General features: G+C 43.1%; 3 protein-coding genes across 5 annotated transcripts; 1 reads left to right on the forward strand and 2 right to left on the reverse strand.

The window, feature by feature from the left end:
• Positions 1 to 1,069: 1,069 nt before the first annotated feature.
• Positions 1,070 to 2,562, reverse strand: LOC115395241 (methyltransferase-like protein 27). The gene is made up of 5 exons (XM_030100683.1): positions 2,472 to 2,562; positions 2,220 to 2,348; positions 1,954 to 2,089; positions 1,505 to 1,597; positions 1,070 to 1,275 (listed from the first exon to the last, which is right to left on the reverse strand). The coding sequence occupies exons 1-5, from the start codon at positions 2,550 to 2,552 to the stop codon at positions 1,070 to 1,072; spliced, it is 645 nt and encodes a 214-aa protein (XP_029956543.1). The 5' UTR covers positions 2,553 to 2,562.
• A 975-nt stretch (positions 2,563 to 3,537) lies between these two features.
• LOC115395240 (methyltransferase-like protein 27) lies at positions 3,538 to 5,681 on the reverse strand. 3 transcript variants are annotated; one of them, XM_030100680.1, is made up of 6 exons: positions 5,554 to 5,681; positions 4,833 to 4,961; positions 4,542 to 4,670; positions 4,249 to 4,384; positions 4,061 to 4,156; positions 3,538 to 3,943 (listed from the first exon to the last, which is right to left on the reverse strand). In XM_030100680.1, the coding sequence occupies exons 2-6, from the start codon at positions 4,950 to 4,952 to the stop codon at positions 3,741 to 3,743; spliced, it is 684 nt and encodes a 227-aa protein (XP_029956540.1). In that variant the 5' UTR covers positions 4,953 to 4,961; positions 5,554 to 5,681; the 3' UTR covers positions 3,538 to 3,740. The 3 variants fall into 3 exon arrangements, with proteins under 3 accessions (XP_029956540.1, XP_029956542.1, XP_029956541.1); XM_030100682.1 differs by having other exon boundaries at positions 5,600 to 5,679; XM_030100681.1 differs by having other exon boundaries at positions 4,833 to 4,963; positions 5,544 to 5,660.
• Positions 5,682 to 6,770: 1,089 nt separating this feature from the next.
• Positions 6,771 to 14,139, forward strand: nf2b (NF2, moesin-ezrin-radixin like (MERLIN) tumor suppressor b). The gene is made up of 17 exons (XM_030100677.1): positions 6,771 to 7,045; positions 7,247 to 7,360; positions 7,893 to 8,018; positions 8,255 to 8,377; positions 8,670 to 8,753; positions 9,020 to 9,088; positions 9,274 to 9,356; positions 9,452 to 9,527; positions 9,765 to 9,902; positions 10,414 to 10,488; positions 10,572 to 10,685; positions 10,761 to 10,883; positions 10,993 to 11,210; positions 11,683 to 11,785; positions 12,022 to 12,146; positions 12,225 to 12,393; positions 12,478 to 14,139. Exons 2-17 carry the CDS (start codon positions 7,271 to 7,273, stop codon positions 12,523 to 12,525), a joined length of 1,764 nt encoding a protein of 587 aa, XP_029956537.1. The 5' UTR covers positions 6,771 to 7,045; positions 7,247 to 7,270; the 3' UTR covers positions 12,526 to 14,139.
• Positions 14,140 to 14,809: the final 670 nt, after the last annotated feature.

Raw genomic sequence — 14,809 nt, forward strand, 5'->3', positions numbered from 1 at the left:
TAAAGCTATAGGTTTAGACTTCTGGGAGACCTTCACTGCATTTTTTTGCATTCATGTTCTCCATACAATGTATCTGGATATGTACATGTTATTGATATTCTGCCTAACTCTGTCTCTCTCACTAGAACTGGACATTCATGGTCTGAAGCTTCTGCCTCCATCACATCTGGACTAAGTGGATGTCTGTTTGCTGCTTGTTCGTCTCCTTCTGTCCTCTCACCACAGCCAGGACAGAGCAGAACAGTCACCGCACATCTGTTAAAAGCTCTACAGCAGCTCATGAAAAGTGCTCAGAAAATCACTCTGTTGGTCGATGAACTCCTAAAACCCGATCCTGACAAGCTATAAAAAGGTTTATGGAAGAGCCAACCTGTAAAAACCTGAAAGTGATTTCAATGTGTTTTTGTTATTTCAGGTTCATGACCAGATTAGCTAAATGAGAATTTTTGATTGATTTATTTGTGAAAATGTGATGAGACATGCTCAAAATAGATGAAATTTACACCTCAGTCACACATTTCTGACTGAATTCCCAATAACACATCACCTACCTAAATATCAACCTGCCTTTTGAAGCTGCTGTGACTGTAACTAAAGCTTTAATATGTGCTAATACGTAAGCCAGCAGGCAGAGAATCTGAAGGAGGATTGAAGTTTCTGTTATTTAACAAACTGATTAAGCACGTCATGGTGTCATGGTGTCAACTTTTTTTGAGGAATGATCCAGGTTTGTTCATGCAGCTGCAATAAACATTTTGGTGCTGGGGAGAAGCTATTTTGGGGTTAATGAGAATAAAGTGGAGGTTTGGGGGATACGACATAAGAAACGTCACAGTTCAGTCGAGTGAAACTAACCTTGCAGAAAGCCAAAAAAATGCATTAAATTGTTACTTTTAAATCATCACAGGATTGTATTTACTGTGGTAAAACAGTGTTTTAAAATTTCAGTAAGTTCGTCAGTGAAATGTAGAACAAAATTTCAAAAGAAAAATACAGAGAAATCAACTGAGGCATGGTTTTTGTTTATTTGCTGCCTCATTTCCCTGCAAATGTGTCCTTTTTTTCACAGTTACTGCCTTTTTCTGTAGAGGTACACTGAACCAGAAATGTAGCCGTCCTCAGATCCCGTCACTGCTTTGGACCACTGGTCCACCACGGAGACGTTCTCGCAGCCCCACAGCCCGTCCTCTTCCATCTGCATCAGTTCACGCTCCAGAGCAGCCACGTAGCCCAGGTTGTCTTCACCGTGTCTGCACGTCATGCACACGTAGCCACCTGTAGGTACGGAAAACACAGTATTCAGTCACTGTAGGTTTGCATGTTCTCCCGGTGCCCAGTGGATTTAGGTTTAGATGTTGGATTAGTTGTTTTAGCCATTTTCACCAGATGATGTGGAAAGTCTGAAAAAGCCCCGTTATGTCTGGTGAAATGGACAGAGTGAAGAATGAGAATGGCTTAAACCACAGCTATGCAAAATGCACGATTGTACAGCGCAGTATTTCACCTGGTTTGCAGACGCTCCACAGCTCTTTAACCACTCGTACTGGAACGTGATCCACGCTTAAAGATCCACAGATGACCACCACGTCAAATGAGTCTGTGGGGCGCGAAGAACCAACAGAAAATAATGTTTTGGCTCTTTGCAGTAGTTCATACTGGATTAAAACTGATAGAAAAACTACAGACATAGACGGATTTTGACTCAGAAACTTGTTAGTTTCAGCAACTCTGTGTGTCCTCGAATCAAAATCACTTCCAGTCAAACAGGTTTGGCTATTAAAAAAAATGTGACGAAAAAGCAAACAACCAAAAACAACACAAAAAAGAAACTCGGTGGCCTCTGCTGTCTCTGTAGTTGCCTTCTGTAGCGCCATGCCTGCTTGATGTGTAAGAGGACAATGCTCATTCTAAAAATTTAGCGATGAGTTAAAATAACCTGTACAGTCAACAAACCTGTTTCTGCAGGAAGCCGCTGCTCTCCCAAAAAGCAAAGCTTGAGGTCTCGATACAATTCCTTCTTTTGGGCCTGTTCCAACATGACCTTGCTTCCATCAATGCCCACAAAATTCCTGAAGCCAAACTGTTTCATCTGTATAAGACACACATTTGGATGGATTTAGGCCACAGGAGTTAAAGAATGGACAGAAAGCGATATGAGAGGAATGCTTCAAATGCGTGATTCCAAACGCTGAAATGCCTGACAAGTCATGTGGCCGTACCTGCTTGGCCAGCAATCCAGTGCCACAGGCTACATCCAGCACAGCAGCTGCTCCACGCTCACCGCTGTAATGGCAGGAAACCGTCTTTGCTGCAACAGTTGCGGCATGGTAGTCCAGAGCAGCCACATCCTGAAAACGTGAACACATGCTTCAATATGCTTTGAAAAAAATATATAAATACAGTATAGCCTATATAGATATAATAATAATAATAATAATAATAATAATAATAAAATTGCATCAGCACAGCACCTGATCATAGTTTTCAGCCCAGGAGTCATAAAAAGCCATTTTATCTTCAACTGCAGCTGAACTGCGAGCTGATGAAATCATTTTTTTTACAGTCTTGATGGATCTTGCTGATGTTACTCCTTCCATTTCTGGACATATGGGAACAAAGGACAATAATGATAACTAAAAAATAAAATAAAATAAAATAAGGAAGCATCTACACACACTCAACACATCAGCTTGATCTTCTTATTGAGCCAACAAAGGTTCTCTAGTCAAATCAACAGTAGCTGGAGTTTCAAGGCGCCGTACCTTCTCTGTGTCTTGATGCTGATCTTGCTGCAGCTGCACATGACAACATTAGCTACTGAGAGGATATGTCAGGAGCCTGAAGAGTCACCGCAGGGGCTAGACTCAAACCCAATCAATGGCGAAGCTGGATCAACCTGTTGGTGCAGTGTTACTCTCAGAAAGTGTAAAGCCTGTGTCGTGTTCTGCCGCAGTGAGATCGGTGGTCCTGTGTTCTTCTGTTCTGGCGTCAGGTGGCCGGCGCCAGGCTGTGTGCACAAGCAGGGAGCTGGCTGCTGGTAGCAGGTTTGTTTCGCCTGTGGTGCCGGGGTGGAGATCGTTCCCCTGATGAGGAGAAACTCTACTTAACGGGACGAGAGACTCCACTTCAAGGCTGGAATGTGATGGGACAGCAGCGAGCTGAGAGGCGTGTCACCTGTCAGTGTTGCTTGACTCCGGTCTTCTCTGCCTCCAGTCTGACAGCCTTTACAGCCAGTATTCCCGGCTTCCCTGGCCACATTTTGACTGAAAATTAAGTTCTGTCCCTGAAACGCCTGCCCTGGAAGGGTATCTTGGGGCCTGAGGATCTGTTCTGGAGGAACCCCACTCACAGCGCCTTGGACTACATTCCTGATTTCTTGGTTCTAAGACTTTATGTTCATTAAAACGTTATCTGAACTTTATATCTCCGCCTTGCTTGCTTTCTGCGCCTGAGCCTCCATGCCATGGTGATGCTACTCATAATCTATGAGCTAAGTAAACAATGCACAGACAAAAGCTGCAGATATTACATGGGTGTGTTTATTCAGGAGGGAAACATTTACAGCATGTCAATAACGTGCATGGAGAGTGTTCTGTAAGAGCAACGAGCCTCTGGATCTACCATGAATATTATGATATCCAGAAATTGAAGAGATTGTTGACTGTGAACATTTCAAAGCACCAAAATGTGCAGGAAAATGTTGACGTTGTTGCAGCGTATCGTATCGTATTGCGTTACGTCTATAGTTTCTTATAGAGGTACACAACGCCAGGTATGTATCCGTCCTCGTGCTCCGACACGGCCCTCTCCCACTGCTGGACCTCAGTCACCTCCACGCGAGTCCAGAGCCCCTCCTCCTCCAGCTGCCCCAGCAGGCCCTCCAGGCTGGCTTTGTACTGCAGGTTGTCTCTGTTACTTCTGGTTGTCATGCAAATGTAGCCACCTAGTGGAGAGAGCCGGCAGTGCAGGGGTGTTCCAGGGAAATTACTGGATTTAAAATCCATGATCAGAAAATTACACACACATATACACACACAAACACACACACTCTCCTTCTCACCAGGTTTAGCGAACTTGCAGAGATCTCTGGCCACTTCGACAGGAACCTGACCGACACTGAGAGCTCCGACGATCACCACCACGTCAAACGACCCGGCTGGAAGAGGTGAAGAGGGAAAGCTTTGCTCAGTCATGGAAATAGGATTGAGATGATTGATGAAATATTATTAATATTAAAGATCGAATTACCCCACTTGCCAGGCAGTGGGTCCTCCCCCAGCATGCACTGCTTCAAGTCCTCATATAATCCACTTTGTCTGGCCATCTCCAACATGGCTTCACTTCCATCTACACCCACAAAATGTTCATATCCATTTTTCTTCATCTGTTCAACAGAAACATTCGCTTCTGCATCACTGACAGTGACAGGATGATATCTGCATTAAATTTCAGCAACAATTCCACCCCGATAAATAAGATCATAGACTGTAATGACTTAACACGGACTGGACTACTACACCAGCTGCCAGTTGACATCTTACTTGTTTGGCCATGAGTCCTGTGCCACAGGCCACGTCCAAGACCACGGCTGCCTCTGGAGCGCCGCTGAAATGGGACGAGATTCTGCTTGTTGCCAGAATGGGTGCACGGTAGTCCAACACGGCCAAGTCCTGATCGAAAGAGTTCAGACAGCAGCTTTAATGACAGCAGTATTAGCCATAGACACCTGAATATATGCTGGAGGGCCTAAAGTTTGCCCTAATCGTTGCCACAGTTTTCAGAATTGATAATTGGGAACACTCCTATTTCATTTGTTGAGTCACTTCTCCCACCTGCTCATAGTTCTTTGCCCAGGAGTTGTAAAAGCTGATCTTGTCTCTTGCCGTGGAATTTTTATGAGCTGATAAAATAACAGCTTTTACATTTTCAAATGTGTTAGGGACAGAAGACATGATGTAAACCTGTGAAAAAACAAGTGAAGAATGAATAAATACAACAACAACGCCAAATAAAACTAAATAAGTTAATGGATTTTTACGTTGGAGTTGAAAAAACGCAAGAAACAAAGATCCCCCCCCCCCATAGAGTGCCATAGTTATTGAACAATTTCAGAAACCACCATCCTAATTTAAAATTAGTTAGTTTTTGATTTGCTCATTTAAATTTAAAACTTTCATACATAATATATGTATTTTTAAGAGTTTATTACGCTATTAACTTTTCTGTCGTCTTCCAGTCGTTTATCGTTTGATCTTGTTTACTGCTTGTTGTTTCAGTTTAAACATTCATTCCTGATTCCTGTTTGCTTTGTTGCGGTATCATACTTTGTACCGTAACACTGTTTTTTAGTTTATCTATTCATCAGAATATGTAAAGAAGCTAAAGTTTTCTAGAGAAAACTAAGACCACCAATCGATTCTCAAAGTATTGTTTTTCAAATGTCAATGTGCTGCAGATCTAACCCAATTACCGCAATAAAGGGAATGACTGGGTCTGGACAGTAAACACAATGTTACAACGAACAGGAGACATTAAAGAAAACGTATACAACACCGGAGTCCTGCTGGTGAAGCAAACATGCAGAAACGGAGACGGTCACCCGCAGAAACGTCGTCTCCTTCCTGAGCTGACCCGATCCCGATGTTATGGATCCAATTCATTTGTTCATATCCACAAAATCCACCAGGAAGCGAAAAGCAGCGTGCAGTGTGATTGGATGAAAAACGGTAAACCCTCAGTTCAGACTGTCAGGTAAAGGTGCGTTCAGGAACCCTCACCTACAATAGAAATAATAAAAACCTTTCTCTAATCATGTTCCTGTACTTAATTTACGATTCAAACAGCAAAGCAAACGGAAGATATTACTGTCATTTTTCCAGTCCCACAAGTCTTGAGAATTAATCATACTGATCTGAGCACAATATTTTTTGTCTTTTAAATATTAACTTAACATCAAATATTCTGATTGTGAAACGTTGACAGAAGAAGATAAGTTGTTTACCATAGTATTGTTTTTGCGTGTTTTCATTGTAACATTTGCATTCATGAATATGTCTAATTGTGAATATATGTAAGTTTAAAAACTCCTAAAACAATTCCCTCCCATTGTCAACATAAATGATACTAGATAGTAAAAATTAATGGCTGGCAGACAGATAAGTAGATAGATTCTTCATTTGAAGTAATTGGAACTAAAATAAATGTACAATAAAGTTGCTCTCTAAGATTTGGGAGGCAGGATGATAACAAATTTGATCATTATATTGGGGAAGGGGTAGGATTAAATACGTTTTATGTCCTCCTACGCTTTTTCAGACATGTTCAAATAGTTATGTGTTACATGTATACACATGAAACTTGTGTCTGGAAAGGCATGCGTTCATTTATCTATTTTTCTTTTTATTTATAGTCCAAAAATATTTATTTACAAGGAGTTTTACATTTGTGTGTATTTTGTGTCATATAATGGTTTTGACATGTCTGGAACAAATTAATAATGAATAAATCAACATATCACCATCGGTTTTACTGCGATATTTTAATCCAGGGACGTATTTTTTTCTGCATGTAAATTCATTAAGTGTTTTCTGCATTGTAATCTTCTCAACTATCCAAGCATGTCGATAGGGTGTGGTGCGTTCGCGGTCACCACTAGCACGGCTCCTAAAGGTAAGTGAACGCAGCATTTCGGACTCCTGTGAACGTATCCATGGGCCTCAAATTCTTGCGCATGCGCAGTGCAGCTGAGCCTCAGAGTCAAAACAAAAAAATCAGAGTTAAGCTAAACCACGTAGCAACACACAGTGTTAGCAAAGTGTTTTCCGAAGTGTTGTTTTTCTTCTTATCGTTATTTATTTATTATCAGACAGGTTGGGTTGCTGCATTTCACCATGGAGGTTTTTAAAAAGTTTCGCTTTCTCCGCGGTTTGTTCTGGAAAGTTTTCGTGACTTCGCTGGAAAGTTGAGCAGCAGGAACAGTTAGCTTAGCATCCCAAACACAAAACCTCCCATCAGCCTCGGAGGACGGTACAAGTTTTACTCTCAGGTAATCTCCCTCATCTACACTTCAGATGTTTAGTAGAGCCCGTGCGAGGTATTGCAGCAGTTTAACTGCTTAAATAAGTACCGATTTGAGTCTTGAAATGAGTAGCACATCTGTCCCAATGCTTCAAGTGTTATGCACCGCTTCTTTTTGAGGCATTTTCATATGTCTCGACCTCAGATTTGTCTTTTTTTCCCCCCACAGGTTCCTCTTAAAAACAACTTCAAAATGTCCATCCTAGGATTAAAGAAGAAACAGCCCAAGACTTTTAAAGTTAAAGTTATAACTATGGATGCTGAGATGGAGTTTAGCTGTGAGGTATGGACTGATGTAAATCAAGATTTTCTTCTTATTTGGCCTTTATTCAGTGTTTCAGACTCTTATTATTTACATACTGCGTGCAACATGTGAGTTAAACCCGAGCCTTACACATGCCCATGTGATCATTCATGTCAGAATTTTTGGTGGAGTCTGAAAGGCCTTTACTTGATTAAACTATTTGCTGTCATATGTTTAAGTTGTGATTCACACAGATTTCATGGACTTTATGTCATATATAGTGTCTTGAAAGTGGAATAATTCCCTCAAATATATTGCAGTATATTATAAATCCCTCTTCAACAATGGCATGCATCCTCATTAGAAACTCATAAATATGATAAATCCATGTTTATTTATGTTGTGTGGCATGTGTGAACTGCATAATTCATATTCAATACATCACACCAGAATTTTGCTAACTTTATGATTATCGTTATTACTCATAATTGGTGTAGAATACCAGATGTAAGGAAGCACAATAACTTCTTGCATCGCGGGTCTAGTTTTCATTATTTTTTGTTTCATTCAGGTAAAGTGGAAGGGTAAAGATCTCTTCGACCTGGTGTGTCGCACTGTGGGATTGAGGGAAACCTGGTTTTTTGGACTGAGATACACAGTAAAAGACACCTATGCCTGGCTGAAACCAGAGAAACGGGTGAGTTGGAGGTCAATTGAACGATGAGGACTTTAATTACATCTAAAGTGACATTTCAGATCTGGAAATCAGTTACTATCTTTCATTTTAACTTTGTATTTAATGCTTAAATAGATATTTTACTGCTACTCCACAGACACTAAGTGACGTGATTCCAGAGCATATGTTGTTTGCAGTATTCATGTGATTGTGCACTTTATTCATTGCGCTGCCACTTTTCCATTTTTTCCATCAAGGTTTTGGACCAGGAGGTTCCGAAAGACTCTCCCATCACGTTTCATTTTCTGGCTAAATTCTTCCCAGAAAAAGTAGAAGAGGAGCTAGTTCAAGAGATTACTCAACACCTCTTCTTTTTGCAGGTATCACAGAAAATAATGATTTATTTAGATTTTATTGTTCTGTGGTGGAATAAATCATTACGTGTTTCAAACAGGCTGTATGAGAAAGCTTTTTCTGGTTTACTGCCTTTTTGACAAACAAAACTGAAAGACTGAAACAGCCAAAGCTGTATTATGTTCTCTGCAATCTTTTTGTTGTTTACTACTGGTTGTCTGTGTATCATCTCTTGTGTCAAGTTTCTCCCTCAAGTGTGCCAATCAAATGCTGTAACCTCAAGAAAGCTGGTTAACGTCTTCTTGCTTGTTTATTTAGGTTAAAAAACAGATATTAGATGAGGAGATATTCTGTTCCCCCGAAGCCTCCGTTCTGTTGGCATCTTATGCTGTTCAAGCCAAGGTGAGAAAACTGCGAAAGACCAAATCCGTGTTCCGTGTGTTGTCTTTTGAGGCTCACCAGGAACTTGATGCAGAAACAAAATGTTCTGAGTAGAAACGGGGAAGGTTTCACTGTGTGCATCAAATCAACAAACCTAAAATAACTCCTGCAGGCTTCAGATTTAGAGGAAAATGCACAAACCCAGATGTTTGCGATAGCTGCTGTGCCACATAACAACTTCTTCTTCTTTCTTTTGTTCTCTTCCACCCCCTCAATCTCAACCACAGTATGGAGACTATGATCCAAACTTTCACAAGCCGGGCTTCCTGGCACAAGACGAGCTGTTGCCTAAAAGAGTAAGTATATAACGCAGTCTGCTATTTAGACTATTAAAAACAAAAAAACCTGCTTCCTCACTTTTATTATTTTCCTGTTCGGAGAGATTTCTTCTCACACAGCCAGAGTCAGTGTTTCAGTGTTTGTGAGCTTTTGTGCATCAGTGTAGATAATGTTTCCCTGTGATCTTGTGTCTTTGTGTCAGGTTCTGATGCAGTACCAAATGACAGCTGACATGTGGGAGGAGAAGATCACAGCTTGGTACGCCGAGCACAGAGGCATCGCCAGGTAAGACAGCCCCAGGAGGGCCGCTGGGATCATGCGAGTGAAGATAAACACTTTAATGTTTCTGGATTCCGACTCGTGGATCTCGGTCTGTGCAGGGATGAAGCTGAAATGGAATACCTAAAGATCGCACAAGACCTTGAGATGTACGGCGTCAGCTACTTTTCCATTACCGTGAGTAGAGCTGTCTGCTTTCGTCGCTACGTTTGTACAGATCCCATCATGTTTTCCCAGTACTGTCTCGCCAACCCTTCATGCTACAACTCATTACTCCTCATGAATTATTCCAAAAATGATTCAACATCACATTTTCTGTTTTATTTCAGTCAGAACTGTAATCACAGCTGTTTGAAATGCTTGAATGTGTGTAACATTTAACACGGTCTCGTGTTTTCTGTGTCACGTCTCCAGCAAAATAAAAGGGATACAGAGCTGCTACTTGGAGTGGATGCTCAGGGTCTTCACATCTACAGCCCCAACAGCAAACTCAACCCCAACAAGTCCTTCCCCTGGAGCGGCATCCGCAACATCTCCTACAGCGAAAAAGAGGTAAGAGGCTGAACTGAACCGATCCGCTCTGACAAACTGCTTCAATAGATGTCTTCATTACCTAAATCTTAAAATAGCTCATTGAGATGTTTCTGTTTTAAAACTAAAAATGAGAATCAACATCAGATCCCGTCACCTTCTGCTGCCTGAACTGATTTCAGATGCCTGAGTCACATTTTGACGTTAATCTCCACAATGGAGGTTTAATCCTAAAACTTGAAAGCAGACAGTGTTTCTAAATGGAAAACAAACCAAATCACATAATATCACCGTGGTTTTTAAGACGGGCTTTGTTTACTGGAAATTTCTAGGGACACAGACAAAAGTGTATATATGTATGTGTATATATGTGTGTGTATATATATATATATATATATATATATATATTTTTTTTTTTTTTTTTTTTTTTTTTTAATTAAAATGCAAACTGTTTCACTGTTAGAATTTCCTCAAAGCAGTGAATTTACATTTAAATCTCTGAGTTGAGTGTTTTCGTTTTGCCATTTTGCAGTTCACCATCAAACCTCTGGACAAGAAAAAGGATGTTTTCAAGTTCTACTCGTCTCAGCTGCGCGTCAACAAGCTGGTTGGTTTTCATCTCTGTCCACGTAGCCGATCAGCTGTTTCCCAGCTGTGTTAGGACTTGTTTTGCGTCTCTCGGCTCCGCAGATCCTGCAGCTGTGCATCGGTAACCACGATCTCTTCATGAGGAGGAGGAAGGTGGACTCTATCGAGGTGCAGCAGATGAAGGCTCAAGCCAAGGAGGAGAAGGCCCGCAAGAAGGTCGGATCTCCGTCGGCCGCCCGGTGCTTCGCCGTGGTTGCTTTCTGTGCAGATGAGAGAGTTTCTTGTGTTTAGATGGAACGGCAAATCTTGGCGCGAGAAAAGCAGATGAGGGAGGAAGCCGAGCGAGCGAAAGAGGAGATGGAGCGGCGACTCTTCCAGCTGCAGGACGAGGCGCGACTGGCCAACGAGGCCTTGGTGAGAACTTCCTGCGTGGCCTCAAGAGTTTCTTCAGCACAACCTGAAAGTTGTGTCTGGAATAGTTTGGTTTTTTGTTAATACAAATAAAATTGACTTCATTGTCCAGATTCGGTCTGAAGAGACTGCAGACCTGCTGGCGGAGAAGGCCCAGATCGCCGAGGAGGAGGCCAAGCTGCTGGCCCACAAGGCCGCTGAGGCCGAGCAGGAGAGGCAGAGGTTAGAGGTCACGGCCATGAAGACCAAGGAGGAGAAGAGACTCATGGAGCAGAAGATGAGGGAGGCCGAGCAGCTGGCCGTCAAACTGGTGGAGCAGTCGGAGCGCAGGTCTGAAAACGCCCCAGCTGCTGACACGTCGAGCTGAATTCAGTTAATCTGTTTTTCGGCGTCTCTGCTGAAAGCTGGTTCCTGCATTATCAGCACGACTCTTCACTTGAACAATGTTCTTTTCCAGCAGACTTCGGAGTGCTTGACACTGAATTGTGCTCAGGTGCAGCCCGTTTGCTCCGGTTATCCTAATTCCAATCTGATTAGGGTACAGCTGGAGCACGCCAAATTCAACGGATGTCGTTTAGAACTGTGCAGCTGTGCCGTGACCCAGCAGCGTGGGTTTGATCCTAAAGGGTTTCAGTGAAACTCCTTCATCTGGTTCCCCTCAGGGTTCGGTCTTGACCTTGAGTGTTATTGGAAGGACATTCGGTGTAAAAACTGGCCAAGTCCACACAGCTTAATGCCATCGTCATCACTGTAGAAGTAAGCATGTTTTACATCCGAGGAATGACGTGACTGGTGTTGGCAGGTTGAAGGAAGCAGACCACCTGAAGCAGGACCTGACAGAAGCAAAGGACGCCGAGCGGCGAGCCAAGCAGAAGCTGCTGGAGATCACCAAGACCACGTACCCTGTAACCACGCCATGGTTCTTATTTCTCTGAACGACTGTGTGTTTTTATCAATGAGTGTGTGTAAGATATCAATTTAGGATGTTAAAGTGCAGTCTTTGTAATAACTGAGGCCACTGATTAGCTGCTGTGCTTTAAAGGTGATTTATTAGGTCAGAGTTTGAATCACCAGTGTGGGAATATTTTTTTCCTCTCATTCAGTGTGTCAGTTTGCTGACGCCGGTTTGCTTGTCTCCCAGCTCATAGCAGCATACTCTCCCCCTCCTGCTCCTCCTGAAGCCGCTGACTTTGGCTACGAGCCCCCCCGCCTGGACTTCAAGGACTCCGACATGAAACGGCTGTCCATGGAAATCGAGCGCGAGCGGTGAGCCGAAGCGGACGCGTCCCGCCGCGACGCTCGAGCCCCGAGTGTTAACGCCGTGCCGCTGTGCTTTGAGCGCAGGCTGGAGTACATGGAGAAGAGCAAACACCTGCAGGACCAGCTGAAGGAGCTGAAGTCCGAGATCGAGTCCCTGAAGCTGGAGGAGCAGCAGCAGCAGGCCGGCCTGTACAGCCTGCAGGGCGAGGCCAGGGGGTACGTCCCGGAGCCCGTCTACATACCTCACAGCAACGTACGTACGAGCCACGGGACCACGCACACGCCGCCGCCGCCGCTCATGTTTCATCTGCTCAGTCTCCTGCCGCTTGTCTTGCAGCGAAACTCTGCCTACATGTCTCAGATGACCTTCTTCGAGGAAGTGTGAGCTTCGTCCTGCGCGGCGGGGAAGGAGACGCCTCTCGCCGCTGTGGCTCAGTGCTTCCTCCACTGGCTCAGTCAGCTGAAACACAACTCAACACAGAACGACTCGCACACACACACACGCACACACCACGAGCGTGTGCTCCCCGGCAGACGCTGCCACGCTAGGCTGTGCCACCTGCTACACTGCAGCACCTTCAGATGTGTGACGTAGATTACCTGCAACACTACTTCAGGATGAAAGTTTTTTTTTTATTCGGTGAAGTGTTTGTGGTTTTAAGGGACGCTCAGAAATCCGCTTGCCTTAACGAACACTCCAGTGCCTTAAAGCTCTTCGGGATGTTGAAGCTCAGGACCGGCTTCAGATCAAGTTCCCGCCTGGCGCGTGCTTTTCTTCTTCTTCTTCTTCTTCTTCTTCTTCTTCTTCTGGGGTGAACTTTGTAAATATGGATGTTTTGGTCTCTGTGTTTCAAACTCGCATCCCGGTCTCTCATCGAGGGCGTGAAACAAACCTGGGTTTGAGATTCCCCGAGCTGCCGTGGAATGCAGCTTGGAGCACTAAACTTGTGGACATTTGAGGTGAACAGTGGGAGTGTTGTGATCCGTGAGAGTGTTTGCTGATGCTTGTGGGCCGTCCGTGTGTGCAGCGACGACACCCGACACTCCACCGTGTTAATCTCAGTATTTGATCTTTGCTTTGGTCCTTTATTTGTATCCTGCCTTCACTGATAACGGCACACAGGTGCCTTTATTATTAGTCGTGCCTGATCACGAGGAGGTTAATACAGTTTGAAGCTTGTGCTCTGCCATTTCAAGTTTTTATATTTTCTACAGCTGCTGTGCCTCTAACTTTGTTCTTTTTCCTTTTTTTTTTGTTTTTTTTTTGTTTTTGTTGCTGTTTTGATTTCTTTCATCTTGAGGTTACATTCGGCGTCATCCTGCTCACGTGCCTTAGAATTATTTGAACTTTGGAGTTGATGTGTTCCCCTCATTAATTGACGAAACTGCAATAGATTGAGGGCTTTCTTTTCAGATCAGAGCACTTCTCAGGGTTTTTGTCAGTGACAATCACTGCAGGTAGTCTTTGTTTTTTAGTTTCCCCGTGCGTCTGTTGTTTCATCTTTAATGGCTCTAACAGCGATTCATTAAGGGAAAAAGGGAGGGAGCGGCTGGTTGTCAGATCCACTGACGGAAACGCGGCCTGTGGGACTGGCTGAATCACCAACACTCATAAATAAAACAATAGACCATCATTCAGGAACACTAACCTTACTGAAAAATTCCTATCCGCTTCACTTTGCTCATTTAACCTTATTTATTTGTGCTAAAACAAAAAACAAACCCTCCACTAACATCACCATCGTCTTTTTCCAGAGGTCTACGGCTGTGGGAGGAAACCGGTTATGTAATTTCGAGTTTGTTCGTCCGTTGTGCGACGGGACTTTCCTGCCAGATTCAATTGCAGTGTTAAAAAAAGAGCCTCGCATCTGAAAACAGTAGGAGGTTGTGTTTACTTTGAAGAGACTAAAATGCTACGATTCCACAGCAGGCCTCCGTCTATGACTTTGTAACCTCATGTTATCATGTGTGTATCATTTCATTACAAAAGTGACAATACAACCGTCTGTGTGTGTGTGTGTCTTGACGTTTCATCCCAAAGTGTAAAATGCAGGCGTTGCAGTGGACGAAGCTGGGAGGTGAGATACCCGCTGTGGAGAAAGAACACACTTTGATCCATCAATGTATTTTAATAAAATGGAAGAAAGACGGTCTATTCGAAAAAGAGATTTACCCTCCACATAAATGATAAAAGTCACTGCTGCTGATTCCTTTAAACATCAGGAATTAACCCCCCTCTAGTGGTGAAGGTGTGCATTGCATCTGCTTGAGGTTACAATGCTCTGACTTTGTTCTCCCTCAGTGGTTAGAAATTAACAGCAAAGCTCAGATATCACACATTCCAGACGGAAGATGTATTTTATATTTACTATTTCATAGTGAAATACTGAGTGCAGCAAAGGAAATTCACTTAAATAAATCAGATAATCCCCAGTCACTGTAAAAGGCAATAACATGCGTGTAAGTGGATTTCTGTGCGTATGTGTGTGTTATCAAACAGCGCACGCCCTCAGCTGTAAGTGTAGGAGCAAGTGTAACCCATTTAAAGTGTTTCACCAGCTTCAACAGTTTGCATTTTCATGTGTTTAATGTGGAATTCTTTCAGAAAGCCACATCATTTAGAAGTTTGCTTTCACATCTGACCTTAAATGAAGTGAATTCACATATAT

This window comes from Salarias fasciatus, chromosome 10 (genome assembly GCF_902148845.1).
Source record: "Salarias fasciatus chromosome 10, fSalaFa1.1, whole genome shotgun sequence".
Taxonomy (NCBI): Eukaryota; Metazoa; Chordata; class Actinopteri; order Blenniiformes; family Blenniidae; genus Salarias; species Salarias fasciatus.